General features: G+C 46.9%; 1 protein-coding gene across 12 annotated transcripts in view; it reads right to left on the bottom strand.

Moving 5' to 3' along the window:
• Positions 1–2,872, bottom strand: part of MAP4K4 (mitogen-activated protein kinase kinase kinase kinase 4) — a 167,264-nt gene extending 164,392 nt beyond the window's left edge. For all 12 annotated transcript variants that reach the window (XM_039548851.1, XM_039548857.1, XM_039548884.1 and 9 more), the window contains exons 1-2: positions 2,787–2,872; positions 2,358–2,423 (exon numbers count right to left, since the gene is read on the bottom strand). In XM_039548851.1, the coding sequence (XP_039404785.1) occupies positions 2,358–2,423; positions 2,787–2,843 (123 nt within the window). In that variant the 5' untranslated portion in view covers positions 2,844–2,872. The remainder of the gene's footprint in view (positions 1–2,357; positions 2,424–2,786) is intronic.
• Between the last annotated feature and the right edge of the window lie 15,151 nt (positions 2,873–18,023).

Raw genomic sequence — 18,023 nt, 5'->3', positions numbered from 1 at the left:
GCAAACGACCTTCGGCATCATCGGCGGGTGTATGAGCTAGACAAAGAGATAACGTCATGCCCTCTCCCGCTCCCTCCGTGTCCTCCCCGCAGTGGCAGGTAGCCAGCCAATCCCGCTCCCGGGTGACATCATCGCTGATGCCTGTACACGAATGTGGAAGTACATCAAACTACATCGCGGAGCTCGGCTCCTCAAAAGCAACCTCCACCCCACCCCCAGCCCCTTGGGATGACAGACCGCTTGGAAGGGAAATAAAACCATCCAGGAAGAGAGATTTCAAGAAGCGGTTGCTGGGTAGGAGGAAAGCGGAAGGCAACAAGCAAGCACACCGTAAACACGTTTTTCCCTCGGTTATGCCGTTCCTATGAAAGCCCTCGAAACATACACATACAGTCTCATCTTTGGGTGTCCCTGGAACATTTTTCCTAGCAAAAAAAAAAAGTGGCCAAGAAAAGTTAAATACTATTTCAACAACTTTTTTTTTTTTTTTTACATAACTTCATTATTTTAAAAAGAAAGATGCTTATCACAGCAAGGAAGTTTTTTGGTTTGGTATTATTTGTTTACATACAGCCCTATTAGGTGTCCGCATTATCAGTGTATGTACACAAATGTGGGTAAATGCCTAAGAAGAAGCAGTGCCAACCCAAACTTAAACACCTGTCAATCCATTACTGTCTAGCAGACTCTACAGCAAGCAAGGACACTGCCTGTTGCTCCCCGTTATCACAGACACCGGTGTCTTTAGACATCCAGTGTTTGTTCAGCTCTTCCAAGACAATAAATGCATGTGCTCAGTTTCATTTCTAATACTAAATATTCTAGGAGAGCTCTACCTTAGTTAAGGAAAACAAAATTTTAAATTTCTGTTGTCAAGACTGTTAAACTACAGAGAACTTTCTCATTAACTCAAAAGCATTAACAAGTACACTGGGAAACAATGCACTAAATTGCAATAATTAACAGGAGAGTTTCAAGTCACACATTCACACCCGATTAATTTTTTTTTTAATGATGATGCAGATGATGCAAGCTCTGGGAGCAAATGGATTACAGAAAAAAATTGTGTCCTTGCAAATGGCAGCAAAAAATTAAATGGTCGAGGTTGTGTCAAAGTGCAGCTTTTTACTCATCCTCCCCCTCTCCTGTGGCTTTTTGAGCCACATCCTTTTTTCCAGTTTTATACCAACAGCAGCAGCCTGGCTATTCCAGCTCAAGTCTTAAAAAGCAACTCATACACTGCACAGGCAGACTAAATCTCCATCAGGAAGGCTGAGGTTCACGCCCTCAAAACAAACTGACATGTGTTTCATTTGCAGAAGAGGCACCAAAGCGTTTTATTTAGTTACTGGAGCTGCAAGCAGCAGTATCTTGCCATCAGGGAAACTCACCAATTACACTCCCTTGTTTATAAGCAAAAAGAAAAACAAAACAAAACAACAACAAAAAGCAACCAAAAAACCAAACAAGCAGCTAAGCATCTTCATCTCTCTCCTTCTCCCTCCAAACACATCTTGCATTTCTACAGTTTAAGGCTAGAGCCTTCAGTCTTTAACCAAGTATTAAGTCTGTGCGAATAATTAGTCATCCTGGTAGCTAGCACTCACTGCAAAGTCATGCAATCTCAAGGTTTGTTTGTTCCACGGACTGCATACTAAAGGGGAAAAAAACAAACAAAAAAAAAAAGTAGGCTAGTTTCACACCCACATGGGCACTCTCTGATTTCTATTTTTTAAAGTCATACACTTGTCAAACAGGTTATTCTGGGAATTCTGATTTTCAAAAAATAAGCTTCTCTGCTTCGGTCACTTATTGTTGTCACTCTGCACCCCTCTTCTCTGCACAGCCCATCAGATGCACTCGCCCCCAACCCCGTAGCTTCAACACTCTGAAGGTTTTCCAACAAGGAAACCGGGTGACAATTTTAATTAAGGCCAATGTCTTTGTCTGAAGTCACTGCAGCAGCAACTTCCATAAGGATTTCTAGCAGCAAAGCTGAATAAGCCTGTGGACGTATTTGTATAACCCAGCCAGACTCTGACAGCGTCCACTTGGTTTGGTCATTTCTCTGGAGAGAGCACAGAGAGGAGTAAGAAGAACAATAAAGGCACATTTGATCATTTCAGGATGGGTACTTGGGAAAGTAATTTGCACCCATCTGAAAAAGCAGAAGCCAAGAGGCTGACAAACTTGACAAGGCCAGTAACAATGACAAGGGCAACACTTCTACCACCCCTCACTGTTCCGGTTGCCAGTGCGGGTGGCTCGCCTTCAGCCGTGTGCTCAGCCCGCCGCAGGCACCGGGTACCCTCTGGAAAATCGGCAACAATAAAAGGAGAAGAAATTCTGACACAAACCTTGTAGACTTGCCCGTACGTGCCATTGCCAACCACTTCCACCAGTTCAAAAATCCCAGCGGGGTCCTAGGGGGAGGAAGGGGCAGAGGGGGCGGGGGAGGAAAGGGGAGAAGAGAAGCGGGGTTACATTTTTGTCAGGCGATGCCTGCTGGCAGAGCCCAGCCAGCGAACCCGGCTGCTGGCGGCGTGCAGCTGTTGCGCCCTGTTTTTCCACGCACATGCCAATACATGCAAACAAAGGAAAAGCAGCCCAGGGCCGCGGTCCCCCGCCCGCCCCCGCGGGAAGGCTCCCCTCACGCGGCCGCGGCCCGCCGCGCCCCGGCACCGGCCCCGGGCCCGGCCGCTCCCACCCCGCTGACCCCGCAGCCCCGGCAAGGGGCGCGCCGGTCCCGGGGGGCCCCCGCCCCGGCCCCCGGCACCGGCACTCACCCGCAGGGAGGAAAGGTCGATATCCACCAGACTTTTTGCAGGAGAATCGTTCGCCATTTTCCCGTCTCTTCTTTTTTTTTTTCCTTTAAATTTTTCTTTCTTCTCTGTTAAATAATAGCGAGGCCGCTCCCCCCTCCCTGGAGCAGCTGTGAATTGCGCGGAGCTCCGCTCCTCTCCTCCCTTCCGCCCTTCCCTTCTTCACTCCAGCCCCGCCGGGTTGAAACTCTTCAGCACTGGGAGGGGTTGGCGGGGGGGATGATGGATAGATAGATGGATGGTGGGAGGAGGAGGGGGGGAAAAGGGAGGTGAAGGAAGGGAAGGAGGAAGGAGAAGGGGTGCTGCGGTTTGTCCGTCCGTCCGTCTCCCCGCGCTGCAGTGCGGGGCTGGATCCCCCCGAGGATCCCGGCCGGCCGGTCGGTGGGTGAGCGGGTGAGTCGGTGGGTGCCCGCGCGTCCCCGGCGGCAGCGGGCTCACACCATGTCGCGGCGGCGGCGGCAGGAGCGGCGCCGGTGCCGGCAGCCTCTGGCAGCCTCACGATGCGCCCCGCACCCGGGCATGGCACGGCACGGCTCGGCCCGGCCGGCGGCGCTCACGCCGGGAGCCGGCAGTGGCAGCCGCGGCCCCGCTCTCGCATGGGGAGGGCGGCTCACGCCCAGTGCCGCGGCGGTGCCCCCGCCACCTCCGAGCCCTTCCCGCGGCGCTGCCCTCGCATCAAACGGCGCCGGGCACCGGCGGGCAGGGGCTGCGCGTCCCGGCGGCGGCGGGGCAGGGACGCGGGGCTGGAACGGGGTGCTGCGAGCCAGACAAAGATAGCCGGGGAGGAGGAGGAGGAGGAGGAGAAGGAGGAGGAGAAAATATACTGCGAGCGAAGAGAGAGAGAGAGAAAACAGCTCCCCCTTCCCTTCTCCGACAGGAAAAACCGGCGGAAACGCGCCCGCACCAGAGCACTGCTGGGTAAACTCGCGGGGAGAGAGAGAAAGAGAGAGGGAGGGAGCGAGAGAGCGCGGGCGGGGAGAGAACCAGCCGCGCAGCCTGCCCACCCCGCCGCCCAGCAATAGCCCCACGGGGCGGGGGCACCCAGGGCGGCCCTGCCCCGCCGCCACCAGCGCCGGGCCCCGCCGGCGGGAGCCCCACGCGAGTCCGCGGCAGGGCCGTGGGGCCGCCCCACGCCGGCTGCAGTGACCGGCGCACGCTGCCGCTGCCCCGCGCCCAGGGCAAGGACCGGGCCCTACAGCCCCCGCCGCGCCTCTGAGGGACAGCGCGGCCAGTGTTGGTCTGTCACGGCTGGTGTTCACCGTGGGGTGGGGATATTTTCTCTTCCCATCCCCAGCGAGATGACCAGCAGAATGTCACAGTTCCCCCCTGCCCCGAGACCCCAGGCCCACAGGAAAAACAACTGGTGTCCTATTAAGAGATCTACAGAAAGAGAGCCAAATCCTGGCCCACAGAACTAGACCCATCTCTCATTATATTTTAACATATCATTTACTGACAAACAGGGTTGTCTCAGTCCCCCTTCCCGCCCAGAAGAGTCCTCCAGCAGAATTTGAATCGTGGAAAAACCTCATTAACCTCACTTGAACAAGACACATCAGGCAGTTGCACACAGGTGTAAACCTTGGCAGGATTTGTTTCTCATTGAAGTTCTTTATCACACTGATAGGGCAAAAATGTTACATGCTTGCAGGAGGTTATGTTTCCTATGGGAACCAGGGTTTTCCTCTCTCTTCTAATTTAACCACAAAATTAAATATACATAGCTTTAAGTATCACAGAAACATACTTTTGAAACAAAGCAAACCTGTTGAGCAGAAAGTGTAAGGATAAATTACTGTAACAGTTTAATGGCATACTTCATTTTCACTTTAAGTGTAGATAAAAAGGAAACTCCAACCTAGACCAGGAAATTTTTTTCTCTGTATAGGAACCTATAGTAGGAAAAAGGCAAATAATTTCAGATGGATTTGTGCTGTGTCTGCCTGAGTGCATGCACAGGAGTAAGGTCAAGTCTAGAGATGCAGTAGGTTTTGAGAAGTGGATTTCCACAAAGATTTATTATCATCGGCCTGGTTTGCATTATGTTGCTTATTTCACTGAGCCTTTTTATGCATAAGAGAAGCCTTGGTAGGTCAGATCCATTGCCCATCTGTCCCAGCGTCCATCTCCAGATGTAGCCAATAGTAAATGCTGAGAGAAGATCACAGGGATATTTTAACCATCCAGTAATTTCCTGGGGTATCCTACCAGCTTTCTACAGCTCAGGGAGTTCTTTAGCAGCATTTGCTGTCACTGCATTTCACTTTTTTTGATGACGTTTTCCTTTCATTAGATTTGCCTGTTTACTTTGTGGATTCATACATGCTTCTGGCTCTTAACAGTGTCCTCTGGCAGGGAGTTCCAAAGCTGAACTAGCATGTTACGGGGAGACCACCTTTGTTCATTGGCTTTGAACCAACATGTGCTAGATTGAAAAAAAAAAAACCAACCTGCTGGTTCTTGTTTGGGAAGAGACACCAGTGATTTCCTATTCATTTCCTTCATTATATCCTTTTTTTTTGTAGACTTCTGGTGTGTTTTCCCCTCAGTTTTTGCCAGCTAGCAAATTCTGGTCTTTTTAGTGATACCATGAATGGAAGCCATTCCATATTTGCCCTTCAGTGAAACAGTTTTGCTTCTAATGCCTTCTTTTTTAAGACAGGTATGTGGATTTCCATATCATGTTCATGCTGGGTTCCCCATACAGCATCATAGTGATGTTCTCATTTCTAGTCCCCTCCTGAACCTTCCTTTCTTCACTGTTGTTGAGTATGAATATGACATTTCTGTGGAACATGTCTGTTATAACTCCAGAATCCCCTTCTGTAATGTTAATACTACCTCAGACACTGTTACTGCATGTTTCTGGATGCTGAAAGATTTTCAAGCCCAAGCTCTGAACTGCAAGTTTTCCAAACACAGTATGTAACAACTTTCTTGTGCCTCTGAAAAGTACAGCCCAAATTTTTTAGAGCTGAGGATCTGAGCCCAAATACACATTTTCACCATTCACATTTTCACTAACACACATCATTTCACCAAACCTCTCATGTGGCTCCACCAGTGTCCCCTCTCTGCTTTGAGCTTGTGTTTTATTACAGTGAGTTCCGTTCTTTGGTGTGGTTTAGTATTATACTAAAGCCTGCTAAAGAAGCAAAAGTGCTAGCAACAAGATTGTGAATCCTTGAAAAGTAACACATCCCCTAACTTTAGGGAAAAAAATAGTTTTCATAAAGCCATAAATGCCATAAGAGAGCTTCCTGCTCGTTCCCAGGGTGAAGCACCACAACGCCTCACCTTCCTTTTCCTCCCTACACAAGTGGAGGGATGAAAAGCTTGCTTTCTTGAGGAAGAAGCGCCTCTGGCTGCGGCCAAAGCCACTCTGTTCACGTGTTCATCATGCTCTTCACCAGCTCAGTGTACTTACCCAGTTTGGAAAATCTAAAGGTTGAAAGACCAAACTTGAAACCACTGGAAAGAAGATGAGTGGTCTGTTTTAACTCTTCCTCATAGTGAAACCAGCAATCCTGAAGGAGTGAGACAGCCATCAAAAATCATAATGAAGATTAAATGCAGGGAAAGGCAATTTCACCCCTGCGGATAGTCATCCCACAGAGCACACATGGTGTTTCCAATGACAAACTTAAGTAGAAGCATCAAAAAATCTGAGTCCACTCCATCCATTTGGGAACAAAGCAAGAGAAACGTGGGCCATGTGTGCTGCTCTCCATCACCCTCAGACACAGTTGCACCCATACCTGCTCACTGTGCTCATAGCAGTGAAGGGAACAGAGGATTGTAGCTCCCTGAGCAGTTTCAGCATCCCTGAAAGAAGGGTTCTGAGCCTCCCTTTCTCTGGCCATTTATTCCTGTTGAGCGGCACCTCATCCCTTGTGTAAGTATAAGCATTCCTACAGCTGTGTAGTGAGCCAGGAGTCATAGCAAACCTAGCCCACAAAAGGAAAAGAACTTTTAATACTACTATTGATCAGTTCCCCAGGCTAGTTCATCATATGCCTCCTTGAACAGTTGTGTTAACAGAATGGGGGGAGGGGGGAAGAAACTAAGTGGAGGGCGGGAAGTGTAACCATAGCATTGCCTCTTGGTAGTGGCTGTGGTTTAAGCCAATTTCAACTCTCAGTGGACCCATAGGGGTAGAACTAGAGAAACTTCCTTCCTTACTGGAAGAGACACTGTGGGAGTAATGGGAACCCAACATTTATGTTGCAGCCACAAAAGAAATTCCTTGCCGTCTATTTTTTTTCCAGTTCTTTGAAATTGTCTTTGTTCTATAATTTTCCGCTTTTAATGTGCTGGGGCCCTAATCACTGACCAGAGATGTAGAGGTCATCAACTGCACTAACTTTTTATGAGCTTAATCATCAACAGTATTCAAGGGGATGAGTAAAGAGACAGGAAGTTCTGAATTTTCATTTTGTTCTACTACTGATTCATCCCATAGCCTTGGGGCATCTCATTTCCTGCTTCCACTCCAGTTCTCTATGTGGAAAATGGGAGTGATTTTGACCTCCTTTATAGTGTGAAGTGTTAGACATGTGCCCCATCATACTCTAGGGAAATGGTTCTCTCCTTGGGTGAAAAAATCTCTGAGGGAGGCTCAAGCTAGGGTGACAAGTAACAGAGGACAGGGTAGTGAGTGGGGCTGAGTGAGACTTTGCCTAGTCCAGATCTCCTGCTGCAAGCGGGATCCCAAGACCAGAGGGAGGCTGGGAGACTGTTCTCCTCATGCTATTTATTACAACACATACTGGGAGCAGATCAGTTACAGAAGGATGCCACACCATCAGTCTCGCTCCAGCTTAGGCTCCTCTCCCCCTCTGCTGTTTCCACCACCACTACCTCACACCTCCATGTGAGAGCTGCTCTGCATGATCACTGCCGGCACACCCCGGTTCTTTCATGCCACATCTTAATATCATATGGGGTGGACATGTTCCTGCAGCTCTGGTTGCCCAGTTGCACACACACTGCTGCTGGTGACATCCTGTTGCTTCCCACTCCTCAGGATACTGCACTGCCTCCCAGACTGATGGGTTTCCCTCATTCCAGCACACAGCCAAGGCTCAGGCATGTAGCTGGACCCAAGCTTGGGGAAGCACATGCAGATGTTGATGTAGGTGACACGAAGTTGCACAGGGCCAAAAAGGAGCAGCTTTCCACCAGCTGTACTCTTTGAGGCCATCACTGCCCACCCCCTGGCTGGCTTCCTCTGTTAGCATTTTGGGGACTGGATTGAAAGAACTCCTGAAACACAGGGGCTGCCTAAATATAGCAATCCTGCTAGCACAGGAAGAGTGGCAAAGTGAGTCAGAGCCCTTTCCACAGCTGCTCAGTACCATGCGGGAAGGCACAGTACTGTCAGCACTGTCAGCACTTTGGAGGTGCCCACCTTTCCCCATCCCCTGCCAGGCTCCACATCTGTGCTGTTTTTTCAGCTGTGCTAGTACAGCTTCCCTGTATTGTGGTTAGGTAGCTAGGCTGATCTTAGCAAAAAAGAATACACCATCTTTATTTTTCTGCAAGCTTTGCTTTACCTCTTATTAACACCCTGCTTTAAATGAGTGGTGGGCAGTTATGTGAGAGCGGGAATTTCTCAAGTTGTGATTACACAGAGATCTAGGTACCACAAAACCATGTCCTAAAAGTCATTTTGGGAAGAGTTACCTCAAATGGCAATGCAGTATAGCCTAAAGGGAAAAGTTAACCTTAGTCCTATAATAATTAATCACACTTGTGCAGTACTGGAGCACCCAGCAGTTCTAACTTGATCCAGATCACAAATGAACATATGACAATGTTCTTATGAAAATAACATAATACAATGTTTATGTAATTTTTTTATGCTGGATGTGATGAAGAAAGATGGTATCTGATCCATCTAGAGTCATGGGACATGAGAAGCTGATGGCTGAAATGGTAGGAAGCTTGCCAGGGCAACATGCTTCCAGAGGAATCTGTGAACAAATCTAAACCAGCAGAGTGAAGTTCAGAAATTTGCATCACCTAGCTGGGGCATTTTGAATCTGACTCTGAACATGCCCACACAGGATTTGCATCCATGGAGCCACAGCCTCTGTGAGGAGACTGCTTCTGCACACAAGAAAGGGTGATTTCATGTTGCCACAGTCTTTCACTGACTCCACATCCCTAATTGATCTACCCAGACTGAATTTGCAGTACAGTCCAGAATCTTGCACTTCATATCAGAGAGCTGTCAGTCCTGCAGCTAGACTTAAACCAGGCAACGATGTACAAACCTGGCATAAAAAATACTGTTGCATGCTTGGGCTAATTGAGAAGATCCCATGAGTATTTTTGTACACTGCCCATGCTCTAAAGTTTTAACAAGCTAGCTGTTTCTGGGTCTGCTATCTGTCACACAAAGCACGCAATTACTGAGTGTGACTGGCTGTCACAGGCTATCTCTGCTTGTAGCTAACTGGCTTGTAGCTATCTTCCCATGACCCAAGTGTGACACTTATTTCACCTCTTATACAGGGCCCTGAGCCATATCTGTAGAGTCTATGAGCAAACTCTTTTCCTCCCCATCTGAGTCAGAACTCCTCCGGGAGTATTGTCTCTCCTCACATTTGTCTTGATGTGCTTTATCTCACCCGAGGGCACCTGGGGATGCTCACCCAGAGTTTCTGGGATCTGTGTCTTCAGGAGAGAGACAACCTGCTCATGCCACATTTGTGCCCTGGAATAAGAAAAGTTGCTTTGCCAACGTGATGATGGCTGTGGCTGTGCAGGCATTTACAGGCAGTGCTTGTGCAAGGATCTCCCAAGCCTTCCCCACAAAGCACATGGGCATGTATCCTATGCCTTTCCTCCTGCTCTTTGGCTCCTGTCACTGCACTGTCCTTACAAGAGCCATGTGACCAGATGGATAATTATTGGAAATAACACCTGTTTTCAGATTTTATTTTGTTTTATCCAGCTCCATCGTGTCCACAGTGTGGTGAAAGCAGAAAGGCATTGAGTGTGGAGGTGTGTTTGTGTTGTTCTTTCAGAGCTCTCCAGCTTATATAAACAGAGTTCAAGTTGAGTCTGCAAGCCTGTCAGGCTCATGAGCAGATCAGTGGGGATCACTTTTCAAGAACTTGGGCCTCATTTTGACATGACCCTGAACATAGTCTTGATGTGCCATATAATGAGTCAGAAATGCCATGACGACGTGATGCAAATCACTGAACCTTTATGAACTTATTCTGTCAATTCAAATGTGTTCAAAAAATTCTGAGGGAGTCACTTTGTCACAGAACATCTAATGGAGAAGATACTGAAGTCAGCTTAAACTTGGTAAAAAAAAGGCATAAAGCTAGCACAGAAATATTTCTCTATACTTGGGCTAACTGAATGGAAAGATGATGTTGTATGTCTGTATCTGATGCAGAGCAAGCTGATCCAAAAAAATTCACAAATCTGGTAATAATCAACTTTTAACATGGCCTGAGCTGGTACAGAAGTCATTGTGTCCCCAGAATGAAGCCAATGAACAGTAGGCCTCTGCAAGAAATCTGTGAGAGCATGAACTCCTGCAGTGCCCCTGGTCTGAGTACAGCCATCTTTAATTCTGCAAATTTATCCCCGTGTTGAACTTCATGCATTGTGCAAGCTCCCTGTGAATTCATAAATCTTTGAGAGCTGTGACTTAAGTGAGGTAAATTATAGAAGTTGAAATTAAAGTGTAGAGCATGTATTTTAAACAAACATTAAAGCTACTGAAGTCTGCCCTTTGAAAGCTTTCTTAAGTTCCCAAGTCACTTTTATTTGAATGTTGAAGGGGTTTTCATTTTGTGTTACATTTTACAATGAGTAGAGTTGTGTTTTGAAAGTAGCTTTAAAATGAAGAGTGAATTAGCACAAAAATGAAAAAGAAAGGGGAAAAAAAAGCTTAGGTGAGAATTAACTGTCCTTTCAAATGAAAAATTAAAACCCCAGTGCTGTTGAAGGAAATTTAGAACCACGTAAGAATTTCCACAATTATTATGGAGGCTTAATTTGTTTAAGTTTCCCTTTCATTTTATACAGAATGAGGTCCACAGAGGCCATAATTTCAGGAAACTCTGGCATTGTCAGTGAAACTAACTTAAAATGTTCCCTCTACTCCCTTCCCTGGTGTCCTGTACCTGGCTTCACACCTCTCCATGGGCAACTCCTATTGCCAGAACTAAGATCTGCAGGGCTAAGCCTCACATCAGCTGAAAAATAACACTCCCCAGAAAGAGTGAATCAGTTCACTCACCTGGCAGCGGCGTCACCAAGAAGGCAATGACAGCAAAGAGGCACAAGTGAAATAGTGAAATGGTATTGGCAACTTCCTCAGTTACCTCCAACAGCAAAGCAAAGATCTCATGGGGCTGCTGCTGATATATCAACAGAAATACCAAGGAAAGGTCCAAGGGAAGGGACAAAGCCTCTAGGCTGATATCATCTTAGAATGTATAATTTGAAAACAAAGACACCCACTGGTCATAATCGATGGCTGAAATGGAAAGGGCTGCTGACTGACACAGGATAATCCTCCAGGTGTTGTTTCTTAAACAAAATGTTGTCATCAAAATACAGTAAAATGTTGAATGTTATGGGGCATTGCTGCGGTTTGATAGAAGGCAAAGTAGTTTAGCTACAGTTTGGCTTTCAGAGGCATTTTCTGTCTATTTCTAGATCTTGCTAATTTAACAGGGGGCTCTTCTGTGTGATACATTTACCCTCTGTGATCTGGTTTTAAGTAAGCCAAATATCAGGGCTACTGTGACACAGCAGTTTGGTAAAGTTCCTTAGTGTAACTGTTAGTGAAGAACTCCTAATCAATGTAATTACTTTTTCTTCTGAAATGTGGATATCTTAGGGGTCTTCTGGTCATAACAGAAACACTGAATATAGAGCGTACACAGAGAGCTGTTTCTCCAGTTAAAACATGTGGGCTTCACCTGTCCATTTAAAGAAGTGAGCACCTCCAGGATGGACCTTCAGGTTCCTCTCATCATGAAACAAACAATGAAGTGGCACAGAGGAATGGTATCTTAGCAGTGATCATGAAGAAGTCATGGTTAGTTTGGAGGCTGAAGCCTGTGCTGAAGACATCTCAGGCTGGTGTGATGAATCCCTTGCAGCCAGGCAATGCTTTTTCATGCAGTGCCAATTTTTAAGATTTTCAATGCAGTTGTGCATGCTTTGGAAACTATTTACCCATTTAACTAGCAAAGTGAAGTCAAGGGGACAGATATTTAACTGCTGTGAATTAGGGTAGCTCTGCTTCTGAAACTGTTTGGAAGCTCTGATGACCAACTTCTCCCATTTAAGACTGCTGTTTTTACTATATGCAGTCATCATCAGAAACAAGGATGTTGTTAGGCAGTGCTGAATAGGCAATTTGGCCTTAGCTCAATTAGCCATGAAATGGAAAAAGCAGGAAAATTTATACAAAGAAAAGACAAACAACACATGATTTCCCAACTGCACTTTGAAAACTTTTTCTGCTGCTTTGATCATTGTTGTTCCCTCCTCTCCCAAGCCCAGCCTGGAGCCGTTATTTGAACTAGGTGTAAGTGCATAGGGAGAAGTGATGAGATGAAGACATACACCACAGAAGGAAGTCCCAGGTCAGAAGACAGCTCCAGTACTAAAGGTGGTGGGATGGCATGCAAATGTGAATAAGGGCGTTCCCCCAGATCAGATCCTAAGTACTTGGCAAGGGGCTTTGTAGAATTCCCCAGGACGCTGCCAGATGTACTCAAACCCTGCCTGCAGCTGCCTGCCTGATCAAGTCCTTGATTTCATCCAGGAAAGCAAGCCTATCTTTACACTGATGCTGGGATCTGAAATTCAGCTCACTGAGGATGAATGTAAGCTCACCAAAATAGTTTTCCCTTGTACATGAATTTTGACGAGGTTGGGGGTTAAAACCTCTGGAACTGGACTGTTCTTGACCTACATGGAATGACATCACTGCAAAAAGAGGTGGAGATCACACATCTCCACCGAGATGGACACCTGTGCAGCAGAGATAAAAAGGCCCTGTCTTGTTGTTCACTCGGCTCAGCTGGAAGACAAATTGTATTTTCATACTGTTGAAAAGGCAATACCAAATTAGTGAAGTTACTGAGTTTTAAATAAGGGCCACTAACCTTAGCACCAGGTATTTCAAGCATTTTGTTATAGGTAGTCCCTTTCCTCTCACCACCATAATAACATAGGACAGAAACACTTTATGATTTTTGACGATGAAATTTTACACTGTCAAGGTGTAAACTTATATCTAAATATCAACCTTTTCCCTGCATCCCACATCAGTTTCCAACATGTTTGCATACTACAATTTACAGGACAACAGCTAATATCTACACTTAATAACACCTGAATCTTTTATAGCTGTCTAACATCTCTGAGCACTTCAGAAAAAAACCCAACACATTATTGTCTTTCAAAGTACTGAGAAATTTGAGGTCACAAGTTCTTTTATACCAGGAATTAATTTGGGATTTGAGGTACCTAATTTGAGATGAACTATTTTCATTCACACTTTGCATGTTATTTTTCTTGGCAGTTGACCTTACATACTCTTTCTCAATCCTTTCTTTTTCCACAATGTTAACATCCCAAAATAACACATCTATCTAGAAGTTGTGGCTTCCCTTGAAAAATCCTGGGGCTAAGCATCTTGCCCAAAGATCACTTGCCTGATGAAATCTGGAGCTATACTTCCTTTTCCCAGAACCCTTGGTGCAACATTAGAGTCAAGCTCCTAGGCTGACTGTCTGAGGCACCCAGGACCACACTGTACCCCAGTACCCATAGCACCACCACAGTGTGTTAATGCAATCTGGCTTCCTGTAGTGCATGGAGGCATCATGCTGCATAGCCAAACCACCTCTGCCAAGTCTGATCAGTCTTCTGTCCAGATGCTGTCCAGATGTGTGCCAGACAGTGCAAAAAGGGAAAACAGTTTTATGCTGTGTTGCCTCATCATATTTCAAAAAAAAAACCCAAAAAAACAAGACAGGTCATGTCTTCTTGCCTTGCCCTTCAAGCATTTGACCCAGCCTAGGGCCTGTCACTGCCAAGGACACACATTATCTCCTTGCTGCTTGCCACTGCAGGCCAAGGAATGCTTGTGAGTAAGAAGTTCAATCAACAGTCCCTGGTAAGATCCTCTTGATGGATGTATGTGAAGAAATCTGAACTAAAAATTGCAAAGAATTATCTAAGACATGGACTTACCAAGCCATCTTGTCCACAGTCCTCTTCTGTCCAACCCAGAGATAGTAGCATGGACTGATCAAATAAGCAGTTTGCTAGACTCCCCTGGACTCTGAGGAGCCCAGCCACAAGGAATCTCTAGGGTTGGGTTTAGGGCCCTTGACTTTGGTCCAATGTACTAGATGAGGTCCCATTACTCAAAGTGCCCTTGACCTGTATCCCTAAAATACTCAATCTTGGAATAAAACAATAGGATTCCAGCCAGCCCCTAGATTACTTGTATGGACTTTTAATCTGTAGTGCTCTGGGGTTTGCCTGTCCTTTTCAAGTTGTCTGTTTGTTTAGTCCTCTTTGTGGGCAAAGAGACATTCATCAAATTTGACTGCATTTTATGGTGTGTAAAAATTTACTCTAGGCAATAACAGACTTCTGCATGAGTATCAGAGGTGGGAATCATCCTAAGTGCTGTAAGATGTCTACAGTACAGAAGTCCAAACTTGACCTCTTCACTCCTCAATCTCTTCATAGTAGCCAGGAAAGAAAGAAAGGCAGTTCTGGGCCATGATTCATCTCATGTGAAATAGGTCACGAGTCACTTTCTAGAAATGCCTATTTCTCTGTGTTGACTCAAAAGGGAGTCTAGATACATTACTCAGGCATAAACGGTTACACTGCAAATGTCCAGAGTTAGATGGGATGAATTCCCTTGTCTGGACTTAATACCTTATGGAAAGACCTTTTTTCTCATCTACTCCCCGTATCAGCTGTGCATTTGACTGCTGCTCAGGTGTCTCTGAGTATCTGTTGCAGAAGAGCGAATTTGTTCCTTCACCCAGCAGTGCCAAACAACACTTCATCAAGATGGTAAAGGATAAGGGTAGTGGGCTTGGCTACAACATGTGAGAATCAGCAAATAGGATCACAGAATGGTTAAGGCTGGGATGCAGGTGCCTCTGGGAATTGTCTAGTCTGACACCTGGTCAGAGAAGAGTCAGCTAGCACAGGTTGCTTAGGAATGGGTACAGTCAAATTTTGAGTATTTCCAAGGATGGAGACTCCACAACCTGTCTGGGTGGTCACCCTTCTTGTAGAGAAGTGGAGGAGGGGCGCAGGGGTTAATGTTGAAATGGTATTTCTTGTATTTCCATTTGTGAGGAGACAATTCAGTTTTGTTATGCCTCAACAATGATTGTCAGAGTCATGTGGAGGAGGGGTGCACCTGTACCACATGCAGGAGACAACTAGAAGAAGCCTTGTCTCTGGAAGGAGTTGCCTGGCATACCCCACACGAGGCAGGCAGCAAGAGACACTGTGGAGGGGCTTCTCTAATCAGGTCGTGAAGAGGTCTCTACCAATGGACGGCACAGGAAGGTTGGACTGGGCCAATGGTTCCCTGTTAGCGGGCGGACTTTGGGAGGGGCTGGGGGCTATAAAAACTGACTGCATTACGAATCACTGCTACTCGCTCCCTCCTTTGCCCTGGCCCCAGCCTGCCTTCTGGGTCTCCTGCCCTCGCTGGCTCATCCTCACACCTGTCCTGCCTCCCTGTGCCCCTGACCGCCGCCTTACCACTTCGCCCCGCGTCCTTGCCTGGGCTGCCTGCTTCCAACCCCGTTGTCCCGATCCAGCCGTCACTGCCCGCCGTGCCCCGATGCAGCCGGTTGCTGCGACCCTGCCCAGGGTCCCGCTCCTCCCGTCCGAGCGCCCACTCACCGCGTGTCCGGGGCCGTCGCCGCGGGAGCCGCGCCCGCCGGGAGCCGCGCAGGCTCGGTCAGAGCGGGCCCGTGCGCAGGCAGGCAGCGAGCGCACCTCCCGTCACCTGGACACCGACAGCACTGCCCTGCCTCGATGGGGGTAACGCCCTCCTGTTCTCTCTGTCCTCCCTCTCTCTCCCCCATTCCTTTTCCATTTTCCTTTCTTCTTTTCTGTCTCTTCTAGCCATTTTTCATTTGGGCAACTCCTTTTCCTTCTCATTTTTGTTATCAATAAACGGTTTGTCAGATACAACGTTGGCTTCATTTGGCTTAATTTCGTTCCTGACCATCCATTTTTAAAAGAACTCTGCAGTTCCCCACAGTGGAATGTGACACCATTTCTGCCATTGCCTCTTGTCCTTTAACTGGACACCACTTAGAGTCTGACTTCGTCTTCTTTAGTCACCCAGTTGGGTATTCATACACAAGGGTCAGATCTCCCTGAGCCTTCTCTTTTCCAGGGTGAACAATCCCAGCTCTCTCAGCATCTCGTCAACATTCCAGTCCTTTCATCATCTTCATGGCCCTTCACTGACTCTCTGCAGCAAGTTCCTGTCTGTGTTGTACTGGGGAGCTGAGAACTGGACCCAGAACTCCTAATGTGTCTGTCTACCAGTGCTGAACAGATGGGAATAATCACCTCCCTCAACCTGCTGGTGACCCTCCTCCTAATGCAGCCCAGGCCCTGTTGGCATCATCTTGAGGTATTGCAATAGACAGGGGCAGAGGGCAACTGCCAAGATGACTGTAATTCACTGCCCAGGAATGCCAGAAGCGTGTCTTCCAGTTAAAGAATAGCAGCATTTAGGCAAGCCAAGTACAGGATGCTAGGGATGATGCTTCATGGGGAAACTGTCTGGGAGGGCAGGTAGGAAGTTTGTGGGGAGAACCACTGTTCTGGTACTAGCCTTCAGTTGCTAATGAAAGAAGAGCTATATAGAAGCATGGAATCATTTAGGATGGAAAAGATACTGTGGGTGATGGGTTGGTGGTAGGGAAGCAGCAGCTGCTCTCCGTACGAAAAGAGATTTGTCCTGTTGCTGGCAGATAGGGTAAAAAAAAAAAAAAGAAGAGAGGTTAAGAGTAAAGTGAGGAGAAAGGAGTGCCAAACATGAGCAGATATATCCAGGATCTCCAAGGGAGTGAAGCCTCTGACATTTATGCAGATGGAATTGCATGTGGTCCTTCTTGCTCCAGAGCCACATTTCCTAAAGTCTTTGCCGTAACTGAAGGGGGATGGAGCATCCTTTTAAACATTCTTTTAAGGATCCTCCTGTTGGAGCTAGTTGTATTGGAAGGGGCCACCACTACTCTTGCCTGGACTGTGAAGAACACAGATTAACTGTGCTGATCTGAAGGATGTTCTCTGCTCTGGCTCTGAAGTGGTACTGGTACTAGCAAGCCTTCAGCCTCTCTTAAAGATCTGCAAGACAGATAAAAATGGAACACTTATTCTTGTGGAGATCCTCAGGGAACAATTGCAGAATGTAAAGGATCAATGGCCATGACAGAACATTATTCCTGCTCTCCGAAACACATTCCTTTGCTCTAGAAGTGGGTCACAGTGCCTATGGGGCCAAGCTGTCCATTATCTAAAGCACAGGATTGTCCAAAGGAATATAGCATACAAGTCATTTTTTGGATATTTTGGTATAACACTCTAGCAAAACTCATGAGAAAATCTGGGTTTGTTAGAATATGACCATCAGCAGGTCTCCTAAGCTCTCCTTGGGCCTTTGTTTCTCATCTCTTCCAGAAAGACATGGTGAAAAAGAACACATGGCTGGTGAGTGGCACTGGCGGATGAACTGGGGCTGCTGCTCTACAGTGATCAAACATCTTCCCAACCAGGTGGGCCCACTTCTCCCTTGTGGCCCAACTGCTTTTGGGCCAAAGCACTAACAGGAAATAGCTCTGTGTTTCCATCTGGTCGGAATGGTGAAATGACCCAGAGAGCCCCAAAGTTGGCACCAAGATGGAGCCGAGCACCTGGGCAAGGAAGAGGTGGATGGTGGCAATTCTCCGTTAGCAGCCAAGGCTCTTGCGACCCAGCAAAACACCATCTTCATTCTTCTGCACACAAGCTATTTACCAGTGTCCTGTTAGCTGTGAGGGGACATTTGTAAAAGCTTTAGCCACCTGAATGGGTCACTGAAGAATATTGCCAGGGATTTTTTTTTTTCTGGTTTTCCTAGTCCACTGAAAATGACTCATGGATTGG

Source organism: Corvus cornix, chromosome 1 (genome assembly GCF_000738735.6).
Source record: "Corvus cornix cornix isolate S_Up_H32 chromosome 1, ASM73873v5, whole genome shotgun sequence".
Classification (NCBI taxonomy): Eukaryota; Metazoa; Chordata; class Aves; order Passeriformes; family Corvidae; genus Corvus; species Corvus cornix.
Note: the sequence above shows the minus strand (reverse complement) of the source record. Positions and strands in the feature narration are given on the sequence as shown.